Genomic DNA, 14,813 nt, shown 5'->3' on the forward strand with positions numbered 1-14,813 from the left:
TATTCTTGCATATTTAATGAGTAATTGAAGTCAACCTGTATTATACTACTATTAAAGTACTTCTGTTTTTAAATTGTTCTTTCTTCCATATGTGTTTTTCAGAAGCAGGTTCATTGAGATCAGTACTCAATAAAGAATCTCCATCGCCTTTTGGTTTGGATTCCTTTAACTCCAACACAAAAGCCTCACCTTTAACTCCAAAGCTTTTTAATAGTCTCTTGCTGGGTCCAGTTGCTTCAAGCAACAAGACAGAAGGTTCCAGTCTTCGTGATTTGCTTAACTCTGGGCCTGGAAAGCTGCCTCAGACCTCACTTGATGCAGGGATTCCTTTCCCTCCTGTTTTTTCTGGAGCTTCCACAGTAAGGAAAACTTTTTCTTTCTTTTTTTCTAACTGTAGAGTTAGGTAGATTAAAAAGTGGTTGTCTAACTGAAAGGAATGAGGTGTTAAAACTAGAGGCCTTGATAATAGAAAAGGTAGATGCAAATGAAAATACCATGAAATAAAACAGTATGAGAGAATAAAATTAATTGAAATAGGCATTGGACCAAAGTGGGTGGAACTCTATGATATGACTGCTAGAAGGGTTGCCATTCTTTCACACTACATCTGTCCATACTCCAGTCCCATTGAATCAGGCAGGCCCATTTGAAGAACATAGCTTGAATGCAGTAAGGTTTTGGCCCCTTCAACTCACAGAAACATAATGTATTGGGTATTCCTTTAAAGACATTATACTGAGATTCATGACTTGCAGTCTTACAATATGGATATATTATATTTTAACTCCATAGATGATAAATATGTTTAACTTTATAGAATAGTAAAACATATTAGTACAATATTCATTTGTACTATTAGAGAATGTAATTAACATATCCAAGAATTTAGGGTTTTTCCTTTCTGCCAGCTGTTCATTTTTCTGTAAGTGCTTATTGGGTTGAAAGATCCAAGGCCCAGGCAGGGTACAGAGTACTTAGGTTGTTATGTGATTTTTTTTTTCTAGGGGGCCAAGAGTAAAGCCAGTTTGCCAAACTTCCTTGATCATATAATTGCATCAGTAGTGGAAAATAAGAAAATGACTGATGCTGCCAAGCGAGCAAGCAGTGTAGCTGATACTCCTAAAGAAGTAAAAGAAATGGTAATGGGTTTAAATGTGCTCGACCCACATACTTCTCATTCGTGGCTTTGTGATGGAAGACTTTTATGTCTTCATGACCCCAGCAACAAGAACAACTGGAAGATCTTCAGAGAATGTTGGAAACAAGGACAGGTACATTTTTAAAAAGCCAGATCATCATTTATATTGTAAAAATGTATGTATTATTCTTAAGGCAAACTAACTGCTGTGAAAATACTGTTAACTAGGAAATACGCAGTAAAGGCATAGAAATTTGAATCTGAACAGAATATAATAAGAAGTCAAGTCTTTGCTTAGAATCAAACCATAATTAGAAAATGCCATATGCACAATGCTTAATAAACTCAGAAATTAGACTATTGCAGTCAAAATATGTAAAAGCCATAGCTTTTCAAACTAGTTTTCAAAACAAGTGAAAAACATGTAAAATTAGTAATATTACTTTTTAATTAAACTATGTAGGTAAATATATACTTTCGTTAATTGTACACTAATCAGTAGTGGTTCTTAATGTAGAAAGCTTAACTGGCTTAGTTTTGTAAATATGCACAACTCTTCATTTGAGTCAAAAAAGAGTTATAAACATAAACTGAGCTAAATGTCAACTTGTTTTTTGTTTTTGTTTTATCATTACTTAAAGCTGTCCTTCATGATAATTGTTTTTTCTTTTTCACTCTGTTGCAGTGAGGGGTGTTTTAACCAGCTTTGTTACAATGACTTTTATTGGATTGTTTTTATTATGTACATTTATTCATTTCCAGCTATCTTTTTAAGAAATCTTACATATTAAAATAATTCCTTATATATTTTATTTATCCTTCTGCAGCCTGTTCTAGTTTCTGGTGTTCATAAGAAACTGAAGCCTGAACTTTGGAAACCAGATGCATTTAGCCAAGAATTTGGAGATCAGGATGTAGATCTGGTCAATTGTAGAAATTGTGCCATAATCTCAGATGTTAAAGTGCGTGATTTCTGGGATGGCTTTGAAATCATTTCTAGTAAGTGGAGTCTAATAGATAAGATCATGTTCTGACTTCCATTCTCTTTTGTTAATTCCTACACGTTGTAAAAATGTGCTGATTTTCTCAGTTTAGCCTTTTTTTAAGTATATTTGTTGTAAAAAATGTGCTGATTTTCTCAGTTTAGCCTTTTTTAAGTATATTTGCTGAGAACAAATTATTGTACCAATGGAGTTTACCTAAGCAATTTTTGTTAATAGTACACAATTTTTAATTATATTATGAAGATCAGTTCTTCCACCTAAACCTCCTATTTTATGTTAATATCCTTCTTTACATTTTAGATGTTGAAAAAGTTGATTTAATTTCTGGCAATGATTAGATTTTTTGGATAAGTATGTAATCAATTTTTGTAATATTTTGTCATTGGGTCCAATACCAAATCTTAATCGCATTATATTTCTCACAGTTCCTGCATAAAGATAATCACACTAATTTATGATTATTCAAACAGAACAATCAATGTTTTCATCAACATCAGGCAGCATTTTGATGAACATATATCCTGCCATCATACGCTGTACATCATGCAAAATATTATATCAAGTTCCCAAGAGCGCTATAAAAGATTTGGCTTGCCTGATATAAACTAACCAATAAATGCTAAATTGTTTTGAATCTAACTTTTTCTGATTTGTTACTTCAGCTGTACAGTTGAAAATCTAAGTTGTCACTCTTGTACTTCATTAAAAAAAATTAGAACAGAGCTCATAAGCTATATTCCTCAACATTTTATTAAATTATGGAATAAAATGCAAAAATACAAAAGCAAATAGGAAGACACCATGGGGAGGAGAAGGGGAAAGAAAAGGGGGGGGGGCTTGCATATTATTCTATAATTTTAAAAAATGTTGAGGAATAAGCTGCATGTAATTACTACTTTGCAGAACGACTAAGAGCAGACGATGGGCAGCCTATGGTACTGAAGTTAAAAGATTGGCCTCCAGGAGAGGATTTTAGGGATATGATGCCTACAAGGTAAGTTACTTCTGTTGGATGATTGAAGACAAAGGTTGCTTATTTGGGCATTGTATTGTTTTTTTAATATGTATATTTGTGTCTAATATGGTATTTGCCTATTTCAGGTTTGAAGATTTAATGGAGAATCTTCCGCTTCCAGAATATACTAAAAGAGATGGAAGACTGAATCTGGCATCTAGGTTGCCAAGTTACTTTGTGCGACCTGATCTAGGCCCCAAAATGTACAATGCATATGGTGTGTGATTTAAAAGTTGTGTTTTGATGCCTATTAATAGTCTTAAAAGTGAAAATATTTAGAGTGAGATTTGACTATGAATAAATAAGCAACAAAATTTGATAGACACATTTGTTTAGAATTTATTTTTTAAGATTAAAAATGAATTTAATGCAAAAGTGAAAACATGCATACCAGTTAAAAATTTGTTAAGAATCCATAATTTTCAAATTGAAGTATGATGGGCTTGTGTACCAATTATTTTCTATATTAGATTGTGATATCTCTTCTAGTAGCCAAAGAGCTGTTTCATCTGCCAAATTTTCACTCTGGTTTAGGTGTTTTGACAATGACATCATTAAATAATTCATGTCATTTACATACATTTATATAATTAGCATAAATGATATGGTATAAATAATATAATTGTTCAGAGTTTTCTTCATTCTTTTTGAGATATAAGATACTCAACAATTTTTCCCAACATCACATTTCAGTGATACCAGTTTTACTTCATTTAGCCTTTCACAGCATGTACTGCAATGGGGAAAACCAAACCAATAGGTACACTTAGTGGTTAGTATACCGTCTCTGCAGTTGAATTTTTGGCTACATCTGTTTTTGTCCTAAACATCTCTTCATTTTGTGGATATTCTTGGAATTTTTAAGCCTAAATTTTGAACTATTGATTTGCTTCATTTTCCTTTTCAACGTTGCTTCCTTTCACCATAGAAATTTTTCATTAGACAGGTGAGATGGCCCAGTACATCCATGTTTTAAGGTCTATAAGCATTTAAGTTCTACATAATGAAAAGGCTTCGTAAAATCAATAAAGCAAAATAGATATATTTTTAGAACTTAATCACCTTTTGCATTATTTATTGGATGTTAGTGACATGATCTTACATGCCCCTGGCTTTTCTGAATCTAGTTTGTACATCAGGTAGTTCTTGTCTCAAGTAAATTGAACTCTAAATTTCAGAGTTTTGAGCATTATCTTCCAAAGATATGAAATATGTTCAATTATTCTGTAGCTTGATCATTACCTAGGATTGCTCTTTTTGATATTTGGAATTTGAATCTATGCTTCCTAGTCCTGTGACTATTGTTATGTTTTCTGTACGTACTTACAAAAAATGTACTGTACCTCTTCAACTGAATCTAGTAAGATTTAAACAGTTCTGCTGATATTTCACCAACTCCTGCCACTTTATTTTTAGCAATGTTTTCCAGGACTCATCTATTCCCCAGAACATCTGACTCTAGTTCAATGCTCATATATTTATACATGTCATTTTTGAGACCTGTTTGTGTACTTCTATGTAAATTCATACAATATCTTTTTGGTCATCTTTATATCATCTTTACACAGGAAGATCTCTCAATTTCTGTAATTTTCTTAATTCCTTGGGCCTTTCAGTTTGATTGTTAGCCTCAATTTCTTTGTCTTGCTTATTTAAATACAACTCCTTGTCTCAATCTGCTGTTATTTGGAAACTTTTAGTAGGGCAAATTTTCCTCTGTCTATATTAACTTCTGAGCTCTGCCTTTTTTCAGTTATTTTTTAGCATGTCAGATAGTTTGCTTTCTTTTGCTTTTGGGGATATTGTTGTTTGCTTCATCTTTAATGATATCACAAATTTCAGTCTAGAATTGTCTAGGCGCTCTTATTTATCAGAGTTAATTCAATAACTGTATTCTTTACCTTTGTCATATCATCATGTGAAGAATTGCTGAGTTCTTGTTAATCTGATGGCTTTATTTGTTTTTCTTAGTTTAATTTTGCAAATAATTGTGATTTGCCCTGCAGTCAACAGCAAATCTTGTTTTTGCTGACTAAATATAGAGTTTTCATCAATCTTTGCTTGCTGTGTATATAATCAATTTGTTTTTTGCATTGCCATCTGGTGATGTCCATTTATAGTGGTTGGAAGATTCTAGCACCATTTTTTTCCTTTATTTCAAAAGCTTTTTTCACTTCCAGTGTTAATATTCCAGTCTTGTATAAGAGATCTTTTTTGGTGGTGTTGACAAGACAATGCAATTTGGCCAAATAATTGTTCACTTTTCTCTGCATCAACGATTGCAGTGTAGATTTGGATCAGTGTAGTGTTAGTTGGCTTGCTAATTTAATATTAGTTGAAGTCTGCTGTTCTTGGATTATATTCAAGCAGTGACAGTCTTTGGTTAATAATGCTAGCTATTTTATTTCTTCTATGATTTTCTTGTGAGCAGTAGAATGCACTCTAATGGGAAGTGATTCATTCCAGATCTATTTCATTTTGCACATTTCCAGAATATCTGTTCTATCGTGGTATTTCAACTCTGATTGCATCAAGGTTTATGGCTCTGACATTCCACATTGCAGTGATATGCCTGTTTTCAGCTTCAAACTTTTTATTTCCTTCCAGGCACATCAGCAGCTACATGTCATTTCATGTAGTTTTACCTCCTGGCTACCGGGTGACTCTTGCATGAGTGCAGATTCCCCATAGTTTAATTCATAGCATTATTTGGGTTGCACAAGCCCCTTCAGCACTATAGGGTAATGATCTATAAAACGACAAGGAATTATTATTCCATAATTGGGAAGTCAGGACTGCTATATACAGATAAAAATACTAATACCAGTAGGATAAAATTATTTTTCTGTTGCATTGTTCATAGGACTAATAACAGCAGAAGACCGAAGAGTTGGTACAACTAATTTACATTTAGATGTATCAGATGCAGTTAATGTTATGGTGTATGTTGGAATTCCTATTGGGGATGGTGCCCATGATGATGGTAAGCTTTTTTCCAAACTGATTTTTTTCCCCCAGGGAATAACTTGAATTTCTATTTGTTTTTATTTTTGTTTGTTCCTTTGTTGCTCTTTCTGATTATAATACTTGTGAACAAATGGGAGGAACAAACAACTATCTAGTCAAGAGTGTATTTTTAGTTTTGTATAGGTATTTCAACTTGTCTTTAAGCAATGCCCCCATTGATAACCTGTACAGGCATCATGAGGAACATTGTAAAAAGTAAAATGTGTTTTCACAGTACTAACTGAGCAAGGCAACGCATGAACAGAATGCCCTAACCAGGAATGGCTTTGTGAGTTTTTCTTGGGGTAGATAGCCAGGCCTGCTCTTGAGCTTATAAAAAATACATTCTCTTAAGTCAATTAAGTTGCACGTGAGGTAATTGGTGTTCTGTTATCAGAAGGAAATACAGTTACAGATTTTTCCTGGCACTCACTTATAGTATTATGATTTATACCAGAATTGCTTATTTGTTACACATTGTAGTAAAAAAGCTATATATGTTATTGAATTGGATTTCAGAGGTGTTAAAAACCATAGATGAAGGGGATGCCGACGATGTTACAAAACAGCGAATCCATGAAGCAAAGGAGAAGCCAGGGGCACTGTGGCACATTTATGCTGCTAAGGATGCTGAAAAAATCAGGGAGCTTCTTCGGAAGGTAAGGAATTTCACATAGAGAATTTACCACAGGTTTTGCTTTTCCAAATAATTTATTTTAAATTTCTGAGATTCACCCAACTCTTAAATGTATCTTTATAAAACTAATACTGGCATCTGGTCATATATTCAGCAATTTTACTTGTGAAAATTGGATTCCCTCCCCCCTCCCCCCACCACCACCACCATTGCCGTAGAACTATTTAAACAAGGCTAATATTCCAGTAATGAAATAATTTGCAAGTAGGAGGTGATCCTTCAGCTATCCAGTAGATCCAGAATAATTGAATCCCAATACATTTGCACTAGGTTGGTGAAGAACAGGGGCAAGAAAATCCTCCTGATCATGATCCAATCCATGACCAAAGCTGGTATCTGGACCAGGTCCTTCGTAAGCGTCTGTACGAGGAATATGGAGTGCAAGGTTGGGCAATCGTGCAGTTCCTGGGAGATGCTGTATTTATTCCTGCAGGGGCTCCACATCAGGTGAGTGGAATTTTGGGCCACCCTGCAGAAGAAGACTGGGTTTTTAAAGTTATACCAGTAGCACCTTCATGAACATGTGAACAATTTTTGGCACTTGCCAACCTATCCACATTTATTTCCTCGTTCTCTGTCCTTTTGACTGCTCTGCATTCACCTCCAGTGCCTCCCCTGCCATCCCCATGGCTCCAGCGGACCTTTGTTTGTCTTCTGCTGCTGCTGGCCTGAGATCCATAGACTAGACATGGGTGCAGCCCACTCCAAGCGCAGTGGAAACTCATCTGCAGAAAGGAGTTGTAAAGCCAGCCCAGGGAAGAGGCAGCAGGATGGGCCAGCAGAGCAGGCATGGCAGAGATGCAAGTTAGCAGCTCCCTGGGCAAAGGTGGCCACTAGTAACATTATGCAAGTCCTTGATAAGCCTTGCCACCTTGCCCGATAGTCACCCCTTCATTCAGGGAGCTGTCTCTTTACTTTCTCTGCCAGTTTGGCCCAGGGAGCTCTTTTTGGAAGACAGATTCACGCCACCTTGCCATGTTCACCACACTGGTACCACCCTCATGTCTGGCACCTGGATCACAGGCCAGCAGCAAGAGGACAGTGAATGTCAACAAAGGGTGGCAGGGAAGGTGGTAGCAGCAGATTACAGTGAAGAGGACAGAAAATAGATAGGGATGAGATAGACAGATGGAGAAATTGAAGTAGAGATGAGGGCAGTGAACCTCATCTGCTGAAGGGAGCACATGAGGCCTTGCTGGGGAGGAGCAGCAGGACAGCAGGAGAAGCGTGAAGTGATTACCTAATGACAGCATAGTCCTCATCTAATAAGCACAATCAGGACTACTGGAACTGCCATCACTAAACCACACAATCACTTGATGTTTTGCCTAAGGACTACTTTGCTTAACTATGGTAATTCTGATCCCAATTAATATTAAGAGTGAACTTTCTGTATCCAGTAATTAATACACTTATGGCTTATGATCATTCATTCAGCAACTATTCAAAGTTAGGATGATGAACGAAGGGTCTTTATGACCTGTGACTGAAGTTATGGACATCGTAGTACCCATGTATGTAATTGAAATCTGAGTGATTGGCAATCTTAACAGTCGTGTGATCACCATTTGCAATTCTCCCTGATGGCTGCAAGCTGGGCTGGTGGAAAAAGGTCTGTGCTGAAATCCAAGCAGGATTTTCAGCCATGGAGGATTTTTAGCCCCAGAGTGGAGAGGCAAGTATCAACTCAAGAGATTGCTTAACAAGCACAACCAGGAGCTACAAGATTGCAGTAATTGAGCAAAGTGGCTAGATGACATCTCGCTTAACGATTGTTTTGTTCAACAGCTGAGATTCTGGTCCCAATTGTGGTTATAAGTCTAAGATTGTAATAAGTTCTTTTAATAGATTTTTTTTCATGAGTATCATAAATTGTCCATGACAACTTTAATATAGTACTTGTCTGTTTAGATTTCTTATACCAAATGCAGCAGTGAATATGTTGGATTCTTAGCATTATGGGGTACACGATCCGAATTGTTTTTCTTGTTTATTCAGGTTCATAATTTGTATAGCTGCATTAAAGTGGCAGAAGATTTTGTATCTCCAGAACATGTGAAACACTGCTTCCGTCTGACTCAAGAATTCAGGCACCTATCTAATACTCACACAAACCATGAGGATAAGCTGCAGGTAAATGTTTGCAAATCTTCTGGTAAAACCTCTGATGTATATCATATTTGTAAGGGGAGGAATACCATTTGAAAAAATGAATTGTACTAAAAATGTTGTAGAAAAAGGAGGTATTTTATGGCTATATTAACTAAATGAATTCTAAGACATAGTTACATCAGTTTTAGGTTTATTTCAGACCAGTTTATACAATATGTTGGCTTCTCATAATAGTCTCTCTGATTAAAAGTTAAAGGTTCTACACAGAGATTATTAAGAGTATTGGAGACAGTAGTATTGAGAATATTGCACAGCGTATTGGAGATTTAAAAATTCAGTATTCTTGGATCTTCACATATCCTATATTTATTTATTTACATTAGTTATAGGGAAGAAACTCCTTTCCATCCTTAATTCCCTTAACATAGACACAATGGTAAACTGTTTAGAGGTTTGATGTTTGCAAGCTGAATGGATTTGCAAAATCTTATTCAGTAATGCCAGGGGTTAAAGATTTAGATTGCAGTTCTTTAATTTTCTAATAAAGAATGAATACAAGAATTTTTTAGAGTTACTTTTTAAAAAATTACATTAGCATTGATGTATTGCTGTTGAACAACCCAATTTCTCTGTGTGTGTGTGTGTGTTGTTTTAGCAATATTTTATAGGACTCTGTTCTGTCTGTTCTTTCCTTATACATGTTCAGACTTTATAGGCAATTGATAAAGAACTCTTATAATTAGTAACGGGGCAGATGGATACACATTTGTGGTGTTATTCTTCATTACATTCATTCATTACATTCTCTTTGCAGGTGAAGAACATTATCTACCATGCAGTCAAAGATGCTGTTGGCACACTGAAAGCTCATGAATCCAAACTGGCTAGATCTTAGGAATGGATGATTCTGACCCCCTCCCTCCCCCGGAGTTGTTTTTTTTTTTGTTTTTTTTTTTGTTTTTTTGCTCACAGTATAGAAAGGGGATGCACGTGGCTGCCTCTGAAGGACTCTGAAACCTCTCACTAAGAGATGCCATGGCATTCATTACACTCTCCAGCCACTGCCTATATGCTGCCTCAGTCTTGAATATCTAATAGATGGTCACAATAATATACGGAATTCCTGAAGAACAAAGGGTGCCGAGTCCCTTTCTGGTGGCCTTTTGCAAATTGAAATTGTATGGAAACCTGGTGGTATTCCTGCATATGATGAATAGAAAAATGTGTGACTCTTTTTTCATACCTAATTAGTCTTTCCAGTAAGTTAGGAAGAATGATGCAAGGTTGGACATTTTATTGAAGACCTAAACAGCTTGCTCTGAATGATTATACACGCCAGCATCCTGGCTGCAAGAACATGAACATGAGACCTCCTTCTCTGACATAGCTAAGGAAAAAAGAAATTGTTCTTCATGCTCCCTTTAAGAGTTCTTTATACACTGTAGAAATGCAGAAACACAGAGAGAAACCACTGATTTTCCCAGAGGGCTCCAGGATTTTTTAAAAAAATGTGTATTTAGTGAAAAACTAGGTTTGTAGTGAAACAGTATTTCATGAAAGTAGATATTTTTAGAATTTGAAATACCACAACAGTTCCTGGACTACAAGGAAAGGCACATTGTGTTTAGTCTTCCTTTCAATAAAACTTTTCCAGAAATTATTCTTAGAAATAATTCCCAATAGCACAATTGGCCTGAGGAGAGCTAAAAATAATTTTACTTCCAATACAAAGATATAAAGGGGGGAAAAGAACTTTTATGCTTTGGAGGTGTTGTACATCTCTCCCTAAACTGGTAAATACCAGTTGTCAGTTTTAGATTGGGACTACTGCTTCCCAGAAATAATTTTCAATATCAGCTTTGTCCAGAAATATTTTCAGTAAAATGTTCCTGCTTGATAGAGTTGTATTCAGAATTGTCACCATTGAACTGATGGATTCCATTGTTTTACTGTTCATTGGGACTGTATCTACCTTCTATCCAGCTGTACTGTAGTGCCACCTGCAGGCCTGTTAATATGTTCACGGTTATTTCATTTTTTAAAAAATAAAAGTCATTTACTGTAGACTTGTCTTTGATCTATATTGTACCTATACTGGAAGCTCATGGGGAGATATAAAAGTAGGAAAAGCAAGCATGTCTGTCTCCCCTCAGCTCCAAAACTTTGAATAGGTACTTTCTTCTTTCTATTCCCTTTCCATCCCTCAAATCCCTGTGAGCTACATACACGCGTGCTTTTCAGAAAGGCAACTCTGAAGTCTGGTGTATTGTTTTCCTTTCCTTCCTCATAATCAGAAATCCATTTTAGGGAGTAAGCAAACCTGCAACTTGATTGAAATAGTCAGGTACTCTCGCCTTATTTGTATTTCTGTGGACAACTTCCACTGTACCACATCACACTTGACTCAAAACGCTATCCAAATCTCAATAAATGGTAAAAGCTGAGGAAGCTCAGGAAAAAACAAGGATGCAAAAAAGGTACATGTTTGCATCTATTTATAGAGCTGTTTCTCAATTCATATTTGATTTCTTTGCATAATTTATTTGAAGTGCAAATTTGATTTAAAGTCTCCCAAAAGTATTCTGCATCTAATTGTAGCTCTTTTAATTTTTTTTAACTCTTTAAATTTGTGAAATTGGTAACTTTCATGATATCTATTCCTATGTCTCAGGCTTGAAGGCTGATACAGCCATATCCAGATTTCAGTGTTTTTCTTTCTTTAAATCCTTTTTTTCCCCTCACGAATTCCAGCTTTCTCAAGACATTTTACCAAAGCGAGGGAAATTTTCTTTTTTTCCCTCTGATTTTATTGGATGATTTCATCAGAAATTCATTTCCTCTGCTAGAAATGAGCAACATTACTTTTTATGAATATTCTTAAAATATTTCCTTTTGTATTAAACATTTTTCCAGAAGCCTCAATCTATCAATCTATGTGTTAAAACTAATTTTCAGATCTCTAATCTTATGGAAGAGGAAAGGCTGTAAACATGCATGATCTGATTTCAGGTCCATAATTAAACACTGCTATAAATCATTATATTGCCATACTAATTAGCACTATTTTCATAAGTAAACTTTGGCATGGATACTTTTTAATGAAATTTTATTAAAGGATGCCACCTTTTCAAATAATAGCACAATTTTCTGCCTCAAAATCATTTGAACAAAATAATTGTAGAGTTTCTGTGAAAGGATTACCTACTCAACTCATCACTACTCTCAGAATAAGCTTGTTTCAAATCCAATTCTGAAATATCTTTGTTATAATAATAGTTATGTCTTCAGGATGGAACTGACTATTACCAGAGTTTCACAAACTGAGTCTTTAATGGCATGCACTGCTGAAAACCTTTGGTATGATTAAGAGAGCCTCAGAAGTTCTTCCAAATGTTTAATGTGACAAAGATATGTTACTACATGTACTACTGGAGAGGGATTTTTAACTGAAATTGGCACGAAACTCAAAAGGCCAATGTGGAAACCTGAAAGAAGTGAGATCCTGATTTATATCAAATGACACATTGCTGCTGTTTGCCATAGTGGCTAGTGCTTTAGTAATATGGACAGGCAAAGTATGTATATTCTATCCTTTGAGAATTCTCTGGTTCTCTGGAACAGTAGATGTCAACATCACCTTCAGCTAAAACTGTTTTAGAGGATCTAAAAAGCCGGATGTGTTTCTACCCTTCTCCAATATTCTTTCCTCAAAGTTAAATATATCTATTCCTTCACACACACACCCCACCCTATATGGCTTAATTTGTAATATTTTGTTTTTTCTTGTTTCCCTTCTACAAAAGTATTATAATTTGTCTTAATTTTCCTTAAATTGTGATTTCCAGAATACTACACAGTTTTGAGATGGTAATCTGAATAATACAGAATAGAATAGCTATCTCCTTTTTCCAAAAATAAATTTTAATATAAACCAGAGTATAGAAAAAATAAGGGGGAATTTAGAAAATATGTAAAAAATACATGCTTCATCACAAGATAAATGATTTAAATAAACCAATTATATTTCTTTGTAACAACCTTAATCTTTAGTCCCTTCAAATAATGTCCTAGAACTTGATTTCTTTTGTTCCTACTTACAAATTTCAAAGCTTTAACAAGCCTCTTTTGTTATCTGAAATACCCCCAAAATATCCAGATGACTCTTCATTTGTTATTTGTATATCCTTTTTAATTAAGACATCAGTCATTTCCTTTTGAAGGAACAGTGTAGTATAATTTTCCATATTATTGTACCCTGTCATTTCTAAATCTGTTGTCAGGTAACACTTTTCCTCCTTCCATGACATCCTTTAAATACAGTTCATCTACAGAGGTGTGCATACTTAAAATTAACTTCTGGGTCCAAAATTCCAAAGTTTCTTTCAAGGTTGCTGGCATCTTCTCTCCTGCAAGAAGTTAGATTATGATTCAGTTTGTACCAGTTACAGCAGAAAGTGCATGAAACCTACCGTGAAAAAGTTATATTAAGATAGCTGCAAGGGATACGCATGCACACATATATAAAACACTGAGTGTTGCATTAGTTGACAATCCTAGTCCCTCCTATTATTCTCTTCCTATGATTCTCTCAATCTCACTAGATCAGTGATGGGCAACCTTTTTGGCGTGGTGTGTCAAAAATCGGCAAAAAATCGAGCATAACTCACGTTGTGTGTCACTTCGACAAAAACATAATTTTGCGCAATTTATAGTTGCTGCTAATGGCGCTCACAGTTCCCGTTGGCACTCCGCTGTTCCCTGCTGTGGTGCGGTCGTAACCGACAGTCCCAGGAGTAGACTCTCTGTGCCGGCCTGACTGGAGAGAGGCGCGCACTGTTCCCGCGCTCCTCTCCTGCGGGTCCTCCCTCGCCGCGCTGATGACGTGTGTGCGCACGGCACGCACGCCTTACCAGCAGCCCCTGCGCTCAGAAAGGGGCGGCGGCGATACAGTAAGTGAGTGTGGGCGGGGGAGATCACACGTCCCGCCCCCCCGTTCCTCCAGCACAGATTCTTTCATCCTCGGCGGCCGTGCAGGAGACGAGGATGAATCGCATGAAATCCTGTGCGTGTCACCCCAAATGGCTACGCGTGTCAGCACTGACACGCGTGTCATAGGTTCGCCATCACTGCACTAGATGTACTACAGTTGGTCATCTTTCTACTCTTCCATTTTTGCTAGCTCAAGTTCAGGTGTGGCAAGATAATCATACATCAAGAGTGCGAACAGCAAAATATGCTATGAGGTAACTCACTCTATGAATGTTGTACTTCAACCATAAGAGTCATAGAAACCCATGCTCCAGTAATTCGGGGTGGGGGGAAGGCAATAGCTAGGCCAGATGTTATTCTTTTTCTGATTACTGGCCTGTCAACAAAAATAGTTTCAAATACTGCAAGATTGACAGCGCCAGCTCACCATACCGTACTCTTTGTGCAAGTGTGTGTGCCACGCTGCCGCGTTTCTTTCTCTTTAGAAAAGGCAAACTTCGGAGAAAAGAGTCATTACCCCTCCATCCCCTGCGTTTGGAGCGCTTTTTGTCCTCCCTATCACGCACGATGAAAACCCTCGTGAAAAGGTGTGCTAATCCCTCTGGGGATTAAAAGGGCTTTTATCTTATGGCGAATGTTGCCCTGTCTGGGGTAAACCTTTCCCAAGTCCCGTAATCACCCACGTCTTGTAAGCTTTCCCATGCCGGGGCCGAAGGAGGATTTAACGTGCTCCCCTCTCAAAGCTTTTCTTTTCTAGGGCGGACCCCGCTCTATAAGCCAGCAAAGGAATCTCGTTTGACGCAATGCCGGCCGGCCCACCCAGTTCAGGGTCTGCTACCGGGAAGAGAGGCG

General features: G+C 36.6%; 1 protein-coding gene across 1 annotated transcript in view; it reads left to right on the forward strand.

The window, feature by feature from the left end:
* Positions 1 to 11,036, forward strand: part of KDM3B (lysine demethylase 3B) — a 47,660-nt gene extending 36,624 nt beyond the window's left edge. The window contains 10 exon segments of the mRNA XM_032209238.1: positions 103 to 359; positions 1,005 to 1,271; positions 1,966 to 2,137; positions 3,046 to 3,136; positions 3,244 to 3,374; positions 6,021 to 6,140; positions 6,683 to 6,822; positions 7,131 to 7,307; positions 8,859 to 8,993; positions 9,787 to 11,036. Coding sequence (XP_032065129.1) covers positions 103 to 359; positions 1,005 to 1,271; positions 1,966 to 2,137; positions 3,046 to 3,136; positions 3,244 to 3,374; positions 6,021 to 6,140; positions 6,683 to 6,822; positions 7,131 to 7,307; positions 8,859 to 8,993; positions 9,787 to 9,867 — 1,571 coding nt within the window. The 3' untranslated portion in view covers positions 9,868 to 11,036.
* The last annotated feature ends 3,777 nt before the right edge of the window (positions 11,037 to 14,813 follow it).

Source organism: Thamnophis elegans, chromosome 2 (genome assembly GCF_009769535.1).
Source record: "Thamnophis elegans isolate rThaEle1 chromosome 2, rThaEle1.pri, whole genome shotgun sequence".
Classification (NCBI taxonomy): domain Eukaryota; kingdom Metazoa; phylum Chordata; class Lepidosauria; order Squamata; family Colubridae; genus Thamnophis; species Thamnophis elegans.